We start from the raw sequence: 20,460 nt of genomic DNA on the forward strand, positions 1-20,460 counted from the left end.
TACAAAAAGAAAACCAGCAGGTCAGGGAGACGTTCTCCAAATCTAATTTGTTTAATAGATGAATTTCATTAGCATAGAATGAACTACAAAGGGGTGGTATCAAACTTAACTGCGGACCAGATCATTCCCACCTCTAGTCAGCTGATCTGGGGTGACTGGGCCAGATGCTCAATGTCATTTTTGGGTCTTCCCAGCCGCCACAAAGGGGTCTGGGACTGCTCTTCCCTCCCCCCCCCCCACTGCCATTGCAATATATTTAAAATTATTTTATATCTATGTAAAATACACCAATTAGAAAAGACCTTTCCCAAACAGTATCCTACCCATTGAACCGATCTTACAGCCACTTTGAAACACATTGTATTGACCCAGACGATTGTAAACCCCCAAGAATCTGTTCTGATTACAGTGGGAATACACTTGCTATATAAATAAATGCATAAATCAAGAAGCAAAGCTCAAGTTGCTAAAAAGGCCATGATAAAAGCAAGCAAAGAAAAATGGATTTATGAGCCGAGGAAGCATCGGGAGGACAGTCTTTGTGTTGTGAGTTCTCCGACAGAGGAAGTTGATACTGCAATGGATATCACGCACTAGGGATCCACTCTTTGTTGGGTCTGCTAAAACAATATGTATATTTTAAAGTATGATGCCTGATTAATCATGGAGCATCTTTTCAGTCAATTACAAGGGTTTGAACTGATGCATATAAGCGGTCAGGCCACAGTCCTAAGCCCAATTAGTGCAGAAAGATGTTGGACCAAGGACTAAGATCCCAGTTGATAGGTCATTATCTTCTGAAGAAATGTACAGAAAAGACCATCGGGGCAAATACTTTAGAACTGTGTTTCTCAAACTTGGCTACTTTAAGATGGGTGGACTTCAACTCCCAGAATTCCCCAGCCAGCATGGCTGGCTGGGGAATTCTGGGAATTGAAGTCCACACATCTTAAAGTGGCCAAGTTTGAGAAACACGGCTCTAAAGCCAAATTCCACTTTGCTGTATGAATGGAATTATATGTTTTTCACTTCCTCCCTGAATACTCTCCAAAGCACTTCCTTGCCTGCCTGTTTTCTCACAAAGAGGCTTGTTACTATAGAAACCCACAGGGTAGTGGCTTCAGAAGGCAAGCCAGGGAGAAGAAATCGGAGGAAAGAGCTGATAATGTCTGAATATCTGCAAAAAAGAGACCAGAATGGTTGCAATGTACCATTCTGAGCATTGTTTTACGATCAACATCCATGCAAACAGAGAAGTCTACATTGCTTTCCTTTTAGGAGGGGCTCAAAACTTCTGGTTTCTGAGATGGTGTTTTTAAAAAAGTGACAGAAAATTCAACTTGGCCATAATCTAGACTTTTTAAAGCCTCTGGGGATCCCTCTGAGCTTGCGTTGAGTAGGTGTTCTGGGCCGAAATGCCATTGGAAGTCTGGAGTGCCAACTGCAGCTTTATGGCTATAAGGTTTTTGCAATCTTGTGGAGTTCCTATCATCCTGGCTTTCATGACAGGAGTTGTAATCCAATATCCTTGGAGAGGACCAGCCCTAAGATACTGAGGAACTGATCAGATCAGGAGAAACATCTGGAAGAATCTAGTCCAACAACTCCACAGGACTCATCTAGATGTCCACATGAGAAGACCTCAAACAGAACATCAGAAATGGACCATCTTTCTGGGCAGCTCCAGGAGCAGCTTATGTGTCCCATAAAGTGTGGGATTTCCTGAACCTTATTTGCAGCCTATAACATTCCAGAATCACAGCACCAAAATTTGGGAGGAAATTGGCCCATTTTGGGTGACACATTTTTCCCCCTTTAAAAAAGAAGGGAGGAGCTGGGGAGAGGCGGCAGACTTTCCTATTTATTTTTTAAACCCCTCAGAATAGCCAGAAATCACAGAAATGAAATGTCCCAGTGCTGCCAAAGTTCAGTTGTGGAATTTCAGGCCATTTTTGCTAGGAAGGGAGGGGGGTGGTCAGTGTCCTAAAAGGTGGAAATCGGAGTGGTTGCTCCCCAGTGGATTCCCATTCTACCCTAACAAACCTATTTAAAAGCCCCCAAAGGAACTAAAAAAAACACCCACCCTTTTCTGTGACATTTCTATACTTATGGTGACATCCCATGAGGTCCTCCAGCTCTTGGGAACACAAGTTGAAACTCCTGAACCTGGAAAAGCGGTCTACCACTGTGCTCAAACAAGTCCCCTCTTCATGAGTGTCTGCAAATTTAGGGTGCTGGGTACCCTTGGAACTCTGCAATGTCCAGGCTTAAATGAAAAAGCTTGTGTTCTTTATTAATGGATATGATTTAATTAAGAATTTACTCAGAGTTATCCTCTGTGGGACCAGCATCCCAGATCTTTTGGCACAAACAACCATGAATGTAAAGACTGTCTTCTGGATTTTGTCCCAGGGCACAAAGATTAGAGGCTCAGAAACAGGGGCACCCAGAGGGGAGGCGCTGCACTTAAAAAGGGCTTGGCTTTGATTGTGCCATTGTGGCTGCCATCTTGACTTATTTGACCTCCCCTGCAGACACCCCTGCACAGCAACGGCGGGGTGGGAACTGAGTGAGAGTGGGTTCCCCTTTCCATGCATAAATTCAGAGAGGAAGTTGGATGGGTCAAATGAGCAAACGGCATCGTATGTAACTAGAGTTGTGTATATCAGGCTGTTCAAAATTCTCCTCCATATGAGTGGACAGTTTCTCCAAGTGTCTTCAGGGACAGAGAAATCCAGCAACAATAGCCATGCTTATTAGCTGCTCAGAAAAAAGTTGGGAAGAGTTTTCTGATGTCTTTTCTTGGGGGCATTGCTGCAGCCCACTGACAAGAAGGGGTTCAAATGAAAGAGTGCGTATTCACACTCACTCACTCACACACACACAAACACACACACACTGTCTAGCCACCTCCATAACCAAAGAGCTACAAAAACACCACAGACCAGCAGGAGAATTTCACAGAAAGAATTTCTAAAGCAAATTCTTTTTCCTCCAATTTAATAAAAACCAAACAGGAAAAATGCTGAATATTTCTGTACTGCATTAATCAAATTTGCTCATCCTTTTCATTGGAACAAATCTCATTCTAGCCACATGGTGTCAGTCTTAAGCCCCATGTGGTTTGGTCTGTCTTTTAGATTAAATTAGTTTTACTCCGGCTTGCAACAATCTGGGGATGCTCTGAGCCTGCGCACCAGAGGAAGCTACAGATCCGTAACTCCAACCTATTGTTGACGTTTGCTTTTAGTAGTCCTCTACTCATATTTTTTAAGAAAACTTTCCTATGTGCCATAGAAGCAGATAATAAAAATGACAACATACACTCACACGCGTGCACACATACACGTATCCAAATGTTATTTAATCCCAACATTTCTATAATGTGTCCAGCTGAAATTTACGTCTTGTTTTTATCCACTGTTTCTTGTCCTATCTTTTGGAGCAACTCTGAACAATTCTGCCCCATCTTCTCTATGACAACCCTTTAGATACCTGAAGATACCTCTCCTGTCTCCCCGCATCTTGCCTTCTCTAAGACAAACATACCCAACACCAGCACCGCTCCCCAGAGGTTTTTCTTTCCAGACCCCTTAGCACCTCGATTCCTCCTCTCAGGACATGTTCCTCCAAATGCAGTGCCCAGAACTGATCTAAAACTTCTAGAATCTAAAAGCAGAGGAAGTGGGGCGTCAACACTACTGCCAAGGTAGTGCAGTCACAGCTTGGGAGTGATGCAGGAGAAGGTCTTCTCCTGTTGGCCAGATAACTGACTTCCTGGAGGTGGGCACCTTTGAAAGGCCTCTTCTGCAGGGCTTAATGCCTGGACAAGCTGAAAACAAGGTGGCCCTTCAGAGGGGTGTCCATGGTGGGGGATCCAAAAAGTCAAGACGGCATGACACAGGTAAAAAAAGAGGGCATGAGGTCACAGCCATCAACTTGAGTTCTTGACACAGGCAGACACTTGCTACGGTGGATGTCCCTTCCTACCTATTACAAGCCCCAGTTTAGGCCTTTATCACCGTCACCTTCCGCTGTGCTTGAAAAGCAATTGGCCACCAGGCCTGCGTTTTCAAAGATGAACATTCCTGTTATCAGCTTAGCTACTGAATTTATCACCAGCTGGGGCTCCTGGACCCTGCAGAGGGATTTTTCCTGGATAGCTGTGCAAGTAGTTTTCTTTAATGTCATATATTTCGTGCAGCTGTTCCGCTCATGCTGTTCCAGATGGGCACGCCAATTAAGTACCAGAATGGCATTTTTTTAATCATCCCCCCCTCCACATGAAGAAACGAAGGAAGGAAAAGGGAGGTGTTACAGCTGGTAGGAAAAGGAGGGTGAGTAGCTGAGAGAAAGAGACCATGCGGGGCAAGAAAGAGAAAATGAAAAAGCATTGGGGCGGGGGGGGGGGAGAAGGGGTGGCCTTTTGCAGGACACTCCAAACCTGATTTCGCCATCAAGCCTGGGGCCCAGATAGGATGGGCGAACCCATTTCATGGTTAGTTTGGGTGTTATGGGTATCCTCGGCTGCTATTTATGTTATTTTAAATTTTGGTTGCTTTTATCCTGTTTTAACTGTTAGCTGCCCAAAGTCATGTATATTTAATTTTGTATGACTGTCCACCTCAGCAAGTGACTCTGGGCAGCAAACCGTCTTAAAATAAATTTCCATGATAAATACAAAAATTAAAATACCCAGCAGCTGAGGAAGATGTCACAGTCGGTCATTGTTAGCATAGCCAGGAGACGGGACCCTTCACACACTGGGGACCCCAGGCCTGGGTGCAGGTTTATGAAATGGGCGGCCATATAAAGGAATGGAATAAATAAAGAGCCGAAATGAAAAGAAATGGGGCGGCTTGGCTCAAGGGACGGTCCGTTCTGCCAGCCTCCCTACTTTTGCGCAGACTTTACCCCAACATTGACCCCATTTTGGTATGCATTTGCAAAATGTGTCACGAAACTCAGGAAAGTGGGACAGCGAAAAGATCAGCATGCTCTGACTTTGAGATTCATTTTTGGATTTGGTAAATGTGCACAAAACTTCAGAGTGGATGAATTTCTCACCGGTCCCTCATCCCAGGGAAAGGGCCAGAGAGCAGCGCATCTTCTGAGCATGGCCTTCCCAGGCCCCGGGGTGGCGTGGTGCACCAGTGGCTTGGCCACAAGGTGGCATCCTGTGAACTCTGATAGGGCTCCCACGGAAAGCCAGCGATCTTTTATTTGGGGGTGGAGTGGGGGGTGAGGCTTCCACGTTCTCCAAATCTGGGGCAAAGCAAAGGGAAAAAAGATTGTCCAGAAGTTGCCAATTGCACTGCAGACCGTCGCGGGGCTGGCTCGGCTGAGCTGGAAGCCAAAAGCAGAGGATCCCCTTGAAACAGGCGAGAGGGCAAGGAGAGCAGAAGTGAAATCTGAAACCCAGAAAGAGCTCCGGACAGCCTTTCTTCCTTCTGAAAGTCAGGATTTGGTACCCTTTGGAAGCGCTGCATGGCCTTAAGATAAAGGAGCTTTGGAAGACGAAAGCAAAGGAGCCCATCTTCCCCTTCCCCCTTGGGCCGGCTGGATATAGTGATGGCTCTTCCAGAGCAGAAACTTTTTCTCCGGAGTTTGCCATGCCTCCTCCTTGCAGCCGTGATGGTCACCTGCGACGGGCAAGGTGGGAAGAGGGAGAATGGAGGGGCTGCCTGTTATGGAGACTTCGATTTGTACTTCGTTTTAGACAAGTAAGTTGGCCTTGATTCGGGGGCTGCTCCACTCGATGAGGCTGGGCTGGAGTTGTGCGTTCCGGGTGCGAGTTGATCTTTGTTTCGGGAACGTGTTCAACAGCTGCGGTTTTTGCAAACTCTGGCGCAGCTGTTCCTTTTCCTTTGGGTTCCGAATTTGGGCAAAAGCGGTTCTCGGATGCTGTGTCCCTCTTACTTCCAGATAGTGTCGGAGGAAAAGATTTGACTCTTTCGCTAGGTTGTATTCAATACTGCTTTGTTTTGGGAACGCTTTAGCAAAGAGCGACTGTCAACTTTGGTCCTGTTTGGTTATGCTTCAAGATGCCGCTCCCCAAGCCATAGCAAACCTCTCGCTAATCTTCCCCAGCGGGATGCAAGAATGGCCCCTGAACAACTTTTTCAGGTCTCTGCACTCCGGAGTAAATTTGAACTTGCTCTGTGTCAGAAAAGGCATTGTTATGATGTGCCTTATTTATTTATTTATTTATTTATTTATTTATTTATTTATTTTTAGCCTATTTTCCCCTTATGTTTGAGTCACTGTTCCTTTGTTCTTCATTAATGAAATGCACATTTTCCCCCTTTGCTGCTTTCTCCAGCTAATCGCATCCGGAGGAGATATAAAATGCTTACTCATGTTATTTGCCCCACAGCTGACATGAGGCATTGTGTTTGCATAAGAGGTTTGGGGCTGTATTTTTAAATATCGGCCAGACGCACAAGCGTTTAAAAATGAAGCAGCCAGAGAGGGTTGGCAAAACTGGAGCCTGACATGTAAAACAATAAAAATAAAAACCAAACAAAAGATTTTATATCATCTGAGTTTCCAAAGAGCCACATTTAGCATATCCCCGAGGCTTTGAAAATACGATTTGGGGGAGGGAAGGATTTAATTATCTTTCCTCCAAAGAGCAGAAACTTTTTCCATTTCATGTCAGAAACTATCATGGAGAGCTACCAGTTTCTGTGCCTGTAGCACACGGAGGAGTGTTCAATGGGAATCTTTGAGAGGGTCTTTAAAAATGGCATTTTAAATCCAGTTTGCATGCTACTTTTCCAAAAGGAAAGTCTGACCCGTATAACCAATGAATTAGGCTGGGTGCCCTTCAGATCAGGGAGTCCACAAAGGGAGGCAAAAAAACGTGACGGTGGCAGCTCCGATCATCCAACATTGCCTCCATCTTGACTTTTTGACCCCACGTGTGGACCCTCATGCTTTGTGCGCGTAGGACGGTCGCTCTCATTAGCCTCCACCAGTGGGTTCCTGCTCACGCACTGCAGCCCAACTTTTTCGGAGCATAGGAGAGCAGGGGAGGCCGTATCAACTGTCGGTGAGGCAAGGACAGGCTGAGCCATCCCTGGCCAGAATTGCCCACGGTTCCACGCTGACCTTCTGCATCCAAGTTCAGTCCGGTACGTTTTGTGGGTGGCCTTCTTGGACATTCCCATGGCTCCTAGAAAGCCCCAGGACAGACCTTGGCATTGTTAGGTGTGCGTTTTGAATCCGGGGGAGGCTATCAGGACTGCAATAAGTAACTCAACAAATGATTAACTATTTCTGTGTCTACTCCCAGCAACTTCATGAGGCCACAGTTCTGCTCCTGGAGGGAGAACCATGAGCAATACCAGAGGTGTCTGCAGGGTAGGGTCAAAAAAGTCAAGATGGTGGCTATGATGCTGCCATTGAAACTCTACCTGTTTTTTATGTGTGTTGCAGCCAGAGCTTTGATCGCACCATCATCTTGACTTATTTGACTCTACCCTCCAGACACTCCTGAGCAGTAGCAATAGAAATCGCCAGAGGCTACTTTGTAAAATGGGCTGTGGGGGTCCTCTACCTTCCCCATTGCCTTTTCAGAGTCTGAAAAAACAGTTTTGTTTGTACAACTTTCTTAACTCAGAAAGTTCGTCTGTCTTTCTGGGTTCATACAATACATTGAACCGGAAAGTCACTTAAAGGGTTGGGTACATGTAGGCTAAGTCACAACAAACAACCACCCCAAACTAAACATGAGCCGCTAGGTTTTTAACTGATCGGGTGAAATGTGTTGTGCAAACCGATGCACAACTAGCGTGGATGGCAACTGGAGAGAGAGGGAGTTGAAGAAAGGCATTTGTTCTTGAAGGCAGCAAGCGACCTGTGGGGCAAGTGATTCTAGTTTCCTGCAGATCTTTGTGTTTTCATTTTCGTCTAATATTTGCCAGGTTTTGTGGCTTTGCTTCTGGGAAGACCTTCTCAACCTGGCGCCCTCCAGATGTGCAGGGCTGCATCTCTTAGAACCCCCTGCAGCACGACTGCAAGGGGGAAGGAAACAGAGCCAAGGCTGCATGGATGAAACACTCATAAAATGCTCTGGGCTTTCTGGGCTCAGAAGAGCCTGGCTTAATTAAGGGGCACTTCCATATTTTGTAGAACTAACTTTGCTTCCAAGAGTCAAGCATGAGAATTGAGGAGAGAGATGGAATGGAGGAAGTACCAAAGGGAGGAGAGTCTGGAACAGGCAAGATTGGTAGTGCAGGTGTTTCCACCCATTTGGAGCACCTGAGAAGATCAGAAGCAGCTGAAATGGTTGGTTGGTCGTCAGACCTGCATCTTCTCGGTTGGCACTCTCAAAGGGTCACATGCTGAGAAGTGGCTGGGCTTGAGTGACACGCTGAGCCACACCAGACAACAGCAGACTCAGCCTGGTGTCTTGTGGGCTCCTGGTCTGTTTTCATTTATGGTTCAGTGTATTGTGCAAATCTTGAAAAAGGAGTAAACCGAATAAACATTGGGTAAGTCAGGTCTGCAAAGATGTCCAATATTTAGATTGAAAATACTCCTTTAATTAGCAGGAGTATAAGACATTGATGGCTGAATCTATTACAGCATGCATCGGGTGGTGGGTGGGACAGGGTTTAATCGTGTGGATACAACTCCCATTTTGCCTTTTTGGACCTTCCCCCCCATGCAAATTTTTGCTTACAAAAATTTACTTTCCTTCTTGTCCCAGGTGTTGATAGTATGGGGGAGGCTTAAAGTATGGGAGGGGTTTAAAGTGATCATGTGCAAAGGGGAGGGTAGATTTTTGTAACTAGAGCAGTGTTTCTCAACCTCAGCAACCTTAAGTTGTGTAGACTTCAACTCCCAGAATTCCCCAGCCAGCCACGTGTGCTGTGGTCCCAATCCAGATCCAATCACTGTTTTCAACATCAAGGCAGTAAGTCTTGTAGGACTGAGCAGCATAGAAGACCCCAGTCAAAAAATGCAAAGGAGAGCAGGATGGTCCAAATCTGAGACCAAGCAGGTCTTTGGTGCCTTCTCTGGCTGGCTGGGCAGAGAAAGAGTGAGTCCATCACCCATTCCTACTCCTCTTCTTTTGAACAGGGCCTTGAACCTTGGGTCTGGAAACCACCCCTCCCCTTTTCTTTTCCACAAGGTCTCCTTAAAGCCATTCCTCCCCGCACTTCAGTGAAAGCTGGAAAACGGCTGCTCGTATAATGTTCCTGTGTTCACCCCTCTTGGCACACACAAGGAACATTTCATCTGCATGTCGGGGGCTCAACATTTTGCATTTCCCCTTGCCTTCACGGGTAAAGGAAGTCAAGACCCTCCTCTTCTAATGCATATCCATGGCGTTCACATACCACATGTGAAGCCACAGTCTCTTCATGGAGTAAGCCTCATACACTGCCTTAAGCTGTAAAGCATGACCTACAAACCACAATAGCTGAGTGTACAGAATACGTGAAGCCCAAGCTAAGCAGAACACATGAGTTAAGCCAAAGATCTGAGAGACTGGTGGAGGGATTGGAGTCTGATGATGGAGGGATGAAAAGCGGAGATAAACAGAGATAAATTAGGCATAAGGAGGGGCTTAAATCTTACCAACTCCTTCTCTGTCTCCGGGGAGTTGAACAGAACTAAATTTCATAACGTTCCACAGGCAAAGGCTGTCCAGCAGTTGTTTTTTTCATGTGATGAGTGTTAACAAGTAAGTGTATTTTTCTTCTGGCTAAATGTGTCTGAGAAGGGTTGGCTTTGATCCCCACAAACAGCCTTGCTCCAAGCCTGTGCCTGAACCAAGACCCTGGCAGGGACACCAAGCCTAGCTGTCTCAGCTCATCTGGGCTGGCCCCTGTATTAGATGTGAGATGTTCCTGCTTAGGAAGGTCCACCTTCCCTGAAACACTCCCTGGCCCTTTCTCAGGTTTTACGCTGGATGGTATCTGGGGACAAGATTCCAAAGTGGTCAAGGCCCACTCGAGGCATGGTGGTTGGCTTAGCTTTGTAGCCCGATGAAGCAAAAGGCATCTTCTTTTGCAGCAAATAAGAAGTGTGAAGTGAAGATGGTGGTCATGACAGGACATAGAAACTCTGTCCGTGCTATATGGGCGTCTCACGTGCAAAGAACCTGAAAACAGACAGAGCTTGGATCATACCATCATGACCGCCATCTTGACTTCTTTTACCACACCCTGCAGATACCGCTGAGCAAGACATCGAACTTTTAATACTGTACAGTTTGGGTGGCATATGCATGTTAGTTTGTTTATCAGCAGCAGTGAAAATCAGCAGATGATTCTGTAATAAAATATGCTTTATGACAATATAAGTTTTTGTAGATTAGAGTCCTCTTCTCTGAAATTTGAATGGCAATAGTAACTTGGGAGAAGGGTAAGGAGGTTGGATCAAACGGCATTGGACAGCAAAGTAAAATGCTATTTTACTCCACTGTTGACAGTTTTTTGCCAGGGGCATCTGGGGAGGTCAAAACAGTCAAGATGGTGGCCATGACTTCACTGTCAAAGCCTTGCCCCTTTATTATGCGCACGGAGAAAGGGGCATGGCTTCTCTTTCATAGTAATGACCTCCATCTCTATCTTTTTAAAATGCCTTCTGGAAGTGGATTCCAATTTCACAAAGGTTAGCCCTATTACCGATTGGTTACAATGCAATCCTATATACAGCCCATAAATAAAATCAAAAGAAATCAGCATTATTCCCCCATAAGCCAAGAGGATGTCCAAAAGAAAATATCCAGCTAAGGTGATAATGTCTATCTTGATTTGACCTGCATAGGACACTGGGCTTATTAGTAGCATTTTCTGTTTCCTGAATGCCAATTCTCTGGCTAACTAGAAAAGAGGTAAGGGTCTTGAGGGAAAGGAGCACCAAGGCAATGGTCAGATAAGAGTGGCCTGAGTCCAGGCCAATAAAGTAATGTGAGAAAATGTCTCAGAGAAGCTGCTCCCTAGTTCTCATGAAGATAAAGGGAGGGAGGAGGGACATACATCCAGATTTGCAGGATTCTGTTACTACAGCTGTACAGTAAAAGTCGTACTGATCTTCATGGCATTGGTTTCCTAGTCTGGTCTATCTTGAAGGGCTGACAGTAAGTCAACAGCTGAATAGAAACATCACCAGTGGCCTCCAAAGATTTCACACCAGGATCAGACTACCTCTCTGACCTTGAGTGCTACTAGCCTAACCTTTAATCCAGTCCAGAAAGTGCTTCTGTTCTTCTGCCATCCCACTGAACTATCCCAGTATCCTTCCTTCTCATTTGTCCATGCAGGGTTAGAAACTACCACAGCCTCTAAAAATACATATGGACTATATTTTGGCATTGCACCATGGTAGGGAGGGTGAACTTGGCAGGTGTTCCTGGTGGGCAAAGAGAAATAGCTTTCAATCCAGATTATGAATCATCAGGGTTTTCCCTTTTACCCTCTTATTTATTCTTATTTATTTTCAGAATGTATTGAGGAATTGGCTAGCATGGGTTGGTAGAGCATCCATTCTTGCTTCAGGAGGACCTAGTTTTGGTGGATAGGTGTCTTTTAGGGGAGTTTTCAGAAGGAATCCTTAAACAGGATCTGGAGTATTTGTTGACATCTCCCAAACTTCTGAGTCTCATGGGAATGCTCCATTTTCTGTACTACATAAGCATTTACGAAATCCTATATTTCTGATTTAAAATACGTTTTGGTGTCTCTTGATGATGACTGTTTGAAGTCTGTTTCTGTCAGCTGGGTAGTCAGAAGGAATAAAACAGCTTCTATTCTCTGAAGTTTGAAATGAATGCGTGCTTTGAGTTTTCCTGTGACTTGTACCACTTCATTCATCTTATTATCCTATTACTTCATTTCCCCCCTCTTTGTCTAGTTTATTATTGTTGTTATTGAACTTGAGATCTCTTTCTCAGCTAGGCATGGAGGTTGGTCTATCCTGCAGTACAGAGCTCTCCAAAAGGAAGCACTCCAGAACTGATAGTGGGGGCTACAGGGGTGTGAGGAGGGAGATCCAGCTGATCTTTACAGTGGAGGGCTTAGTTACTTATTCAACGTGCAGTAAAAAGATGTATGAGGAGTTTTTCTTCCTGATTTCTTCTGTATTGGTCATTTTTTTGAAAACAAGACCAAAACAGTTGGAAAGTGGTAGAAGCCATTTTCTATGATCCTGAAAGAAGGTCATCTGATCATCAAATTGCAGAATCCTAGAATTGGAAGGGACCATTTTGGCCATCAAGGTCCATCTCTTGCCCTGTGTAGGAATCCAAATTCAAGCCTCCCCAGGAGGTGGATGTCCAGCCTTTGCTTGGGCCTAGATGAAGGGAAACCCATCACTTCTCTTGGTCAAGGGTCCCATTGTTCAACTGCTCTTATGATTAGGAAGTTCAGCCAGAATCTGAAGCCTCTTGTTCCATGTCCTCCGTTCTTGGATAATAGAGAACAGGGTTGGGCATCATTTCTTCAGGTATTTGATCAGGGCTATCACAACACAGTTCTCAGAGCAAAGTAGATGTGCTTCCCTCAGTCTCTTCTCCAAGGACCTTCTAGTCTTTCAGTGATCTTTGTTCTTCTTCCTTGTGTCCATTCCAACCATCTCTTCTTTTACCTGTTCCACTCATTCCCAGGGACGTATAGCCTTGCAGTGGTGGTTTTGCCTTTCAAAAAGTATTCTCAGAAGAAAATAACAATGCAGAAAAAGTCCCAGATTACCTGATTATTTAACATTTAATGCAATGACTTCAAGTTCCTGTGGTCATGCCAAAATCCTCCCTCTAACATCATTTTCCACTTCCCCATCTTTGAGGTGAGAGTTGCTCATCTTGTGGTTTGCATTGCCACTTTCTGGCAAAGATGTAAAGCCATTTGGGCTGGCCTGATATAAATTGCTTCACATTGCTTTACATTTTGAGAAATCACCAGGGTTTTGTGAATATAAAAGGGTTTTTTCCCCCTTACAGAATTGTAGAAAATATTGCCACATAAAATAATAATGCTGAGCCAAAAGGCAGTCTTGCAGTTTCTCAAATGTTTTCTTCAGAAAAAGATTCTGCTTGTTTGTTTAATCTCATTTTCAGTGTTTGAAAAAAAATTTCAATCTTTTTGGTTCCATCTTGGTACCATTCATTCTGTTGTTAGAGATGGCAGGGGATGTGTTTTCGGTTACCCCTCTTTCCATTTCTTTGAAGCTTCCCTTCATTTCTCACAATCTAAAAAGCACCATGAGAAGAACTCGCTTGAAATTTAATGAAAATGCGGGAAACTGCAGGACAGATGATGCTGTCAGGACAAGCATTCCTTGGTCAATTTATAATTAAATTCAAATAATTGTTTTTTATCAGATTGAATAAGAACTGGGGCCAAACAAACAAAAAACTGCAGGAGTAAAATGTTTGTTGATTAGATTGGTATGGTGCTAAATCTATATAGACTCATAGTGGCTTGTGTACTTCAATAATTAAAACATCCACAGTCTGTAACTATATATTGCTACTGTATATAGCTATACAGTAGCTATACACACAAACACACACACACACAACATTAAAACATTTATGGCAATATACAGCAATTAGCGAAAGTAATGTCCAATAACATTACAGTAATAAATGCAATCATACGTGGAATCTCAGAGCAGTGGAATGTCAGCCACTGAAGGTGACCATCAACCACTGAAGTCCGAAGACCCATTTGGTCTTCATTGCTTTCCAGAAGATACAGTTCTGTGAGGACTAACCTGATGTCCAAGAGAGAGCTGTTCCCTAGTGGAAATTTGACCAAGTAGACCTCCTCTAAGGTCTTTCCCATAATCTGCTGGTGATCCTTTTCTGAGTGAAGATGTGAAGGACTGAACGGGACCTTCTGTAAACAAAATAGGTACCCCACTTAGCCAGTATTTAAACAGGTGACTCGACACCTCTTCTCATTGCCAAATATCACTTTCTTTTTTTTTTATAATAATTTTTATTAAAGCCTAAAAATACAAACAACTAATGCAGACTAAGAAAAATATAAAAAAGGAAAAGGAAAAAGAAAAAGTACAGAGAGAAGAAGGAGGGTGAAAGGAAAAAAATATAAAGAAAAAAGAAATATAAAGAAATGACTTCCCCCTTCAAGACAAGTACAATTTCAATAACTTATCACCTTCTCTAACATTTCAACCAGAAATCTCTTCATCCCATATCTCATCTTTATCTCTTAGCAAATAATAAAACCTCATTATTCAATCTTAATCAGCAAAAGTCCATTAAGAGTTACCAGAATCAACAATATATACATTTTAACCTTAAACAAGTAAATCAATTTCATATTCCTTTCCGTTACACAGACTTATTTTTTTCTAAAAATACAACAAAAAAATCTCTTCTTCCCATGTCTTATCAAATCTGTAAAGCCTCATCATTCAGTCCTGCTCAAGAAAAACCCATTAAAAACTACTAGAAAAAAATCATATATATTTTAACCTTGATCAAATAAGCTAACTTTATAATCCTTCTTTTTGTTTTTAAAAGTCTTAATGTTTATTCCTTTTAAGTAGTGACCCAAAAGCTGATTTCTTTTCATTCTTTCTTAAGATAAAGAAAGAATGAAAAGAAATCAGCTTTTGGGTCACTACTTAAAAGGAATAAACATTAAGACTTTTAAAAACTTTTAAAAACTTTCTCAGGAACTCCTTCAAAAGTGTAGCACATCTCTTTTGCAGATGCAAAATAAGAAAGTTGTCCAAGTCGCTCTTCTGTGTTGAAATCCACACATCCAAGTCACTCTTCTGATTCATTATTTGTGTGTCCCTTTTAGCTATTAAAATATCAGCCAGTTTCATTTGTGAGTCCTGTGGAGCATCTTTGTCCATATTAGTCTTGTATCCTATCATTTTTAAGTCCATATCCAAAACAGCCTGATTCTCAGTAGTATCTACACACACACACACACACACACACACACACACACAGTTGTATCTCCTATTTAAAACCCATTTTTATGGTATCAGATAATCTTAAGAGGAAGTTCTGAGTACATTGTTGTCAAATATCCTTGAATTCTTCCAGAGTTAAAATACTTTTCTCCTTTCTGCATTAGTGGGTCTTCTCCATAAAATATAATCTTTAGTTCTTTCTCGTTCCCCCTAGGTCTCCTCTTATGTTTTTCGCCAAACATCACATTCTTTAGTGTGGATGGCTTTGTCTCAAGGTTTGGCCAAACATTTCTGAATTGAGCTTCTTCATGGAAAGAATTATGGCATCTTTAGAAGGCCCAGAACCAAGATGCCATGTTCTGTAGGGTCCCCAGACTTGGCTCCCCTAATATAATTTTGTAGCACAGATGTTTATCCTGTACTCCAGGTTCTGTGGATACTAGTGCCCATTAAAACTACTTTTGCTTCTTAAACAGAGCATTGGAGATGGCATTATTATTGTTGGTCACACAGTCAGCCAGATGTTTTGACTGGAACTGGCATTTTTATCCACCTATCGAATCCCTCCCAAGAACCTGGGACAGGCAGTTGTTGTTGTCTGATGGGGTTAAAGGTATTGTTGCAGGATGGAAGCTGTTCCAAGTAAAGCTGCCTTTTGCAATGGGCTGATGGTGATTTTGTCAATGCCGATGGTCTTCAAGTGGTGCTCCAGATGTTTGGGGATTGCAACTAAGGTGCCTATTACTATTAGGACTATCTTTGCTTTCTTTTGCCACAGGTCTTTGTATTTTGTGATTGTCTCCAGTTCTTTCTCTTCTCTTCTGCTGTCTCCAGGTATTGCAAAGTCCACTATCCAGACTTTTTTGTCTTTCTTATCAACGATGGTTAAGTCTGGGGTGGTGTGTGGCAGGTGCTTGCAGTCCCAGAGCACTTGAGCTTCTTCATTTTCTGTTACTTCGTCTGTTTTGTGGTCCCACCAGTTCTTGCTTGCAGGCAAATGGTCTTTCTTGCAGATGTTCCAACTCACCATTGTTGTTACTTTGTCATGCCGTTGTTTGTAGTCGGTCTGTGTGATCTTCTTGCAGCTGCTGACTAAGTGGTCCCCTGTTTCCTCAGCTTCTTTGCAGAGGCTGCCTGTTGCTGTCTTCTCAATTCTGGCTTCGTGCGCATTTGTTCTTAAGGCTTGGTCTGGGGCAGCCAGAATGAGCCCCTCTGTCTCTTTCTCCAACTTTCCTCTCTTGGCCATTGCCAGGTCTTCTTGTTTCCTGCTTTGCCTGCTAGTTTTTGTGTGTACCGGCCGTGTAATGCTTTCCCTTGCCATGTCTCTTTTCTATTCTTCATTTGGTCTTTATAATTATTATTATTATGGTTGGTCGCACAGTCAGCCAGATGTTTAGACTAGATTTGGCATTTTATCCACCTATAGATGATGATGATGATGATGATGATGATGGTGATTTCCACATAATCTAAAGGAAGGCAGGACTGAGGAGACTCAGATGCATGTGACCTTCAGCCGTGGAGGCTCCCTAGGTGATTCTGAGTTTGTCTTTCTCTCTGAGCCCAATACACCTCACTGAATCTATTATTGTGGAAATAAAACGAAGGGAGATTCCAATCTAAGCCACCTTGAGCTCTTTGGAAAAAGTTGGACTATAAATCTGCCAGAAAAATAAGTCAAGCCCTTTCTGGCCTGGGGCACAGTTGCGGTTGTTTTGGGATGCTGCTGGCCTCTGGGGGAAAACTCCTGCTTTGACAGTTAAGGGTAATTTATGCTTGCGCCGAGACAATGTCACGGGGACATGGCGGAAAAGACATGCTGCCGAGGCACGCTGGTGCCCTGGTTGGCTGCAAGTGGAGACACGGCCGAGGAGATCAGAGCTCGCTCAAATCACCTACCGAAGAAATGGCTTTGTGTTTCTTCCGTTGGGAACCTCCTGACTCATGATTCACCATCTGAACCGTTAATTACACCGTATATTTAAAAGAATATTGTTAAAAGAATTAAAGCCAGTTGGCACAGCGAGTCTGACAGATGTTAAGGAAGGTGCTCCCTCAGGCCCTGCATTGCCGTTCTCTGAGCTAATCGGGGTAGTCGAAAGGAGAGCTGCCTTTTCTGGCTAGACACTGAAAAAGGTCTCGGGCTAATCATCCCAGTGCTGCAGAAGAGGCGGAAGCTGAAAACATTTTTTTTTTCCAAGAAAGATTTCAGTGCAAATGTCAATTAATTCAGCCCTGGGTGTCATGGGCCTCAAGGCTGCGATTCAGTTTTTTCTTCTCATTTTCTCTGCACAGGAAATGCATTTTATTTTAATTTATTAATAGTATTTCCAGATCACTTTGCGGACCAAACAAGAAAGCAAGCGAGAAAAAAAAAACCCTGAAGTGCTTTGCATAAAAGTCATTGCAATTAAAAAGAGAAAGAAAGTAGTGCAGTCAATAAAACCAGTCGTTAATTAGTTTTATTTAAAGAGTGATTAAGGCAGCTGATGGAAAGGCCAACAGAGGAATCAAAAGCAAGGAGAAGTGAAGTCATTTTCTTCAAAATGCAGCATTGGGTTATACCAACTCTAAACTCCCTGGTCACTTTTTACATTTTTAATCTCTTCAGCCGTGGCAATCTTTTTTCCCTCATTTTTTTCTGGCGAAAAACGTTGGGTTTTTAAGTGCTTCATTAAATCTCTGCATCCAGAAGGGAAAATGTCTTCCTCGAAATGATTTTTCCCCCTTTTTTTTGCTGGCATTCAACCTAGGAGTGGTAGCATTTTTCTATGTGAAGCTTTGTGTGGGAAGATCTCATGGAAAAAAGAGCTGTAATTTTAGATGTTTGGATCCTTGTTCCAAGGGGAGAAAAAAAACTTCAAGATGTACTTATGTGGCGAATTTAAAAAGTGGTGTGTAACTCAGAAACCACCCAAAACGTAAGTCCTCCATCCGGGAAGACCCACGTTTCAGCACCAGCGTTCATTCACAGCCCCTTCGATCGCTGTGCGTAAGGCAGGCCGTTGCCCTTCTCCTTCCCTTTCCTGCGCTCCACTCAAAACCATGGAAAATCAATCAGGGTTTCTTAGCTTGGTGGCAACTGCTTCTCGTCCTCAGCTGCATCTCTGCAAAAGGGAAAAAAATGTGGAAACGTCTTCTGGGCGGTCTAGTGCCATGGGATCTGAAGCAAGGGCATCCGGGGGGACGGTCAATAAAGTCAAAATGGCAGTTTCGGTGGCATAGTCGCCACTGCCATCTAGACTGCTTTTGACCTTTCCCTGGAGACATCTCTGTTCACAAGCTAGGATCTGAGCGTGGGATTGTATTTTCCTGGAAATTCCAGGCTGGCTGGGGAATTCTGGGAGTCGGAGGTCCGCACACCTTAAAGTTGTCAAGGTTGAGAAGCATGGGTTTAGTGTTTAGGTTGTTGGGCTAGGAGTGGGGAGACCCAAGTCCATGTCCATTCCCACCACAGAAGTTCCCCTGGTGACCTTGGGCCGGTCAGGAAAGCCTACCTCACAGGGTTGTGGTGAGAATAAAACGAAAGGGGATATCCATGTAAGCTCCTGGAGCTGCTGGAGAAACAGGATGATCCTGATGGACGATGATAACGGGGGCTCACAGAAGAGGGGAAGTCATTGCAAGGAGAGGAATGGGGCTTCACTTTGAAACTTAGCGGGCACAATTTTGGCAGCTCCACTCTCCACCCTGCTTTCACTCCTTTTGGCCACCAGCTTAGGCAGCATGGAACTCGCGAGAGCTGCCTGATGGCCAGGGGTGTCTATAGGGAGGGTCAAGAAAGTCAAGATGGCAGCCACAAGTTCTACCTGGTTTTTATATCAGATGCACCATCATGGCCTCTACCTTGACTTTTCTGAGCCTACCCTAAAGACACCCATGCTGGGGGCCACCACGTACCGCACAGCAGCCCTTGGCTAATAGAAGCCATGAGCACAATGTGCCTGTTGTTGGATTAATACATCGCACCACAGCCTCATCCAGGTGACAGCCTGAAGCTGCTGAGCCCGGCTGGAAATGAAGTGGCTTGATATGGTGGCCCTGATTTTAATCCATTCCCGGCCACAATGCCAGCCAGATGTTCTGTCCGGATGGTGCCTCCCACAGGCGCTGATTGGTGGATTTCCCATCTGTGGGCAGGTCTTTGAGAAGCCAAGGTTGCCGCCCATCAGTTTTCCCATAAGGAAAAAATTGGGGAAGCACTGGCTTTAATCCTACCTTTTTTTATATGTGATGAGCATCATTTCTCCACAGAGATCTTTCAAACGCAATTTGTGTTAGAAGAACTTTATATGCTAAATACATTCTGTGGATGAGTCAGAAAACAGAAATCTGGCTATACTGATTCATGTTACTAGATTAAAGGAAGAAAGACCGTTCAGAACAGTGACCTGTTTTGATTACTGGAAGGCAAAAAATCGATGCGTTTCTAAACACCCAAGCTTTTTACATGCCATAATGAATTATCTCGAGTGTTACGTCGAATGCTCAGGTTTACAGTAAAAAATGCTTTTGAACAAGAGGAGGCTTGTTGGATTCCCCTATAATGGGCAGTGGGTGTTTTGTGGTGTGGAGTCCACTTTGAAATAACCACCTCAGATGTCATTTCAAAACATCTAAACACGGGCCGCGTGAATGCAGCACGGAGGGTCAGATTTGAGAAGGAGCCCACCACGACAGCGTTTTCATGCAGTCGCTTTGGGGCTTTTTCTGTGGTCAGAATCCACCCAGGACTTTTGCTTTAATGAGGCCCAAGGAGGCTCAAGGTATTTTCTCTCTCTATAATCCGCAAATGCCACTGGGGCCGAAAGGAGAGCGTGACCCCCTCCAAGACACCGTTTCTCGGCCTGACGCCCGCTTGCCAGGAGTTCGGCTGCCCAGCAACTTCAGTGCTCCCCTTCCAAATCCCTGGTCTTGTTTGCTTCAGTTGCAGTCTTGTCTAGGCCTTACCCCGGGGGTCGGCGCAAGCATGTGCACGCGCAGTTCCTTTGCTTTGTCTGCAGTCCGGGGGAAGCTGTCTGAGCACACCTGCGTGCTGGAAAAACCTGCGACGCAGCTGCCCTGAACTTTGGGAAGATATAGCTACCACCGCGCTGCGAAAGGAGGGGCGCTTCAGTGCAGCAATGCATCGGTGGGCTTTGCTAAGAGCCCCTTGGAAAGGCTGAGGGTGGCCCGTTAGAAATGCCTGGAGGAAGGCACTGGGCTGGCTGGCCCCTAAGGAGTCTCCCAACTCTGTCATTTTGTGAAGGCTTTGCAGAGCCTTCATATATCGTTCCCGGTGTATAGTGGCTTTTCCGGAGAGGGAGGGCCTTGGCAAACCAGGGCCCGCTTCTCTTCTCCTTCCCTGCACCATCATCCCTACAGCGCATATGCACACCCCACATCCTGGGAGTCAAGGTAAGCCCTTGAGCAAAAGGAGGAAGGGACATCGAAAGTCTACATTTAGCAGGTTAATCAACTTAGGGATGGGGAGATACAATACAGCAGTGTTTCTCAACCGTGGCAACTTGAAGATGTGTGGACTTCGACTCCCAGAAGCTGGCTGGGGAA

General features: G+C 44.4%; 1 protein-coding gene across 1 annotated transcript in view; it reads left to right on the forward strand.

Moving 5' to 3' along the window:
- Positions 1 to 5,232: 5,232 nt before the first annotated feature.
- The window catches only part of ANTXR1 (ANTXR cell adhesion molecule 1), a 163,680-nt gene continuing 148,452 nt past the window's right edge, over positions 5,233 to 20,460 (forward strand). The window contains exon 1 of the mRNA XM_088151989.1: positions 5,233 to 5,723. Coding sequence (XP_088008115.1) covers positions 5,572 to 5,723 — 152 coding nt within the window. The 5' untranslated portion in view covers positions 5,233 to 5,571. The remainder of the gene's footprint in view (positions 5,724 to 20,460) is intronic.

Source organism: Python bivittatus, unplaced genomic scaffold (assembly GCF_059951505.1).
Source record: "Python bivittatus isolate LINGU-HERP-01145 unplaced genomic scaffold, Pbiv_v1 ctg000680_np1212, whole genome shotgun sequence".
NCBI lineage: Eukaryota > Metazoa > Chordata > Lepidosauria > Squamata > Pythonidae > Python > Python bivittatus.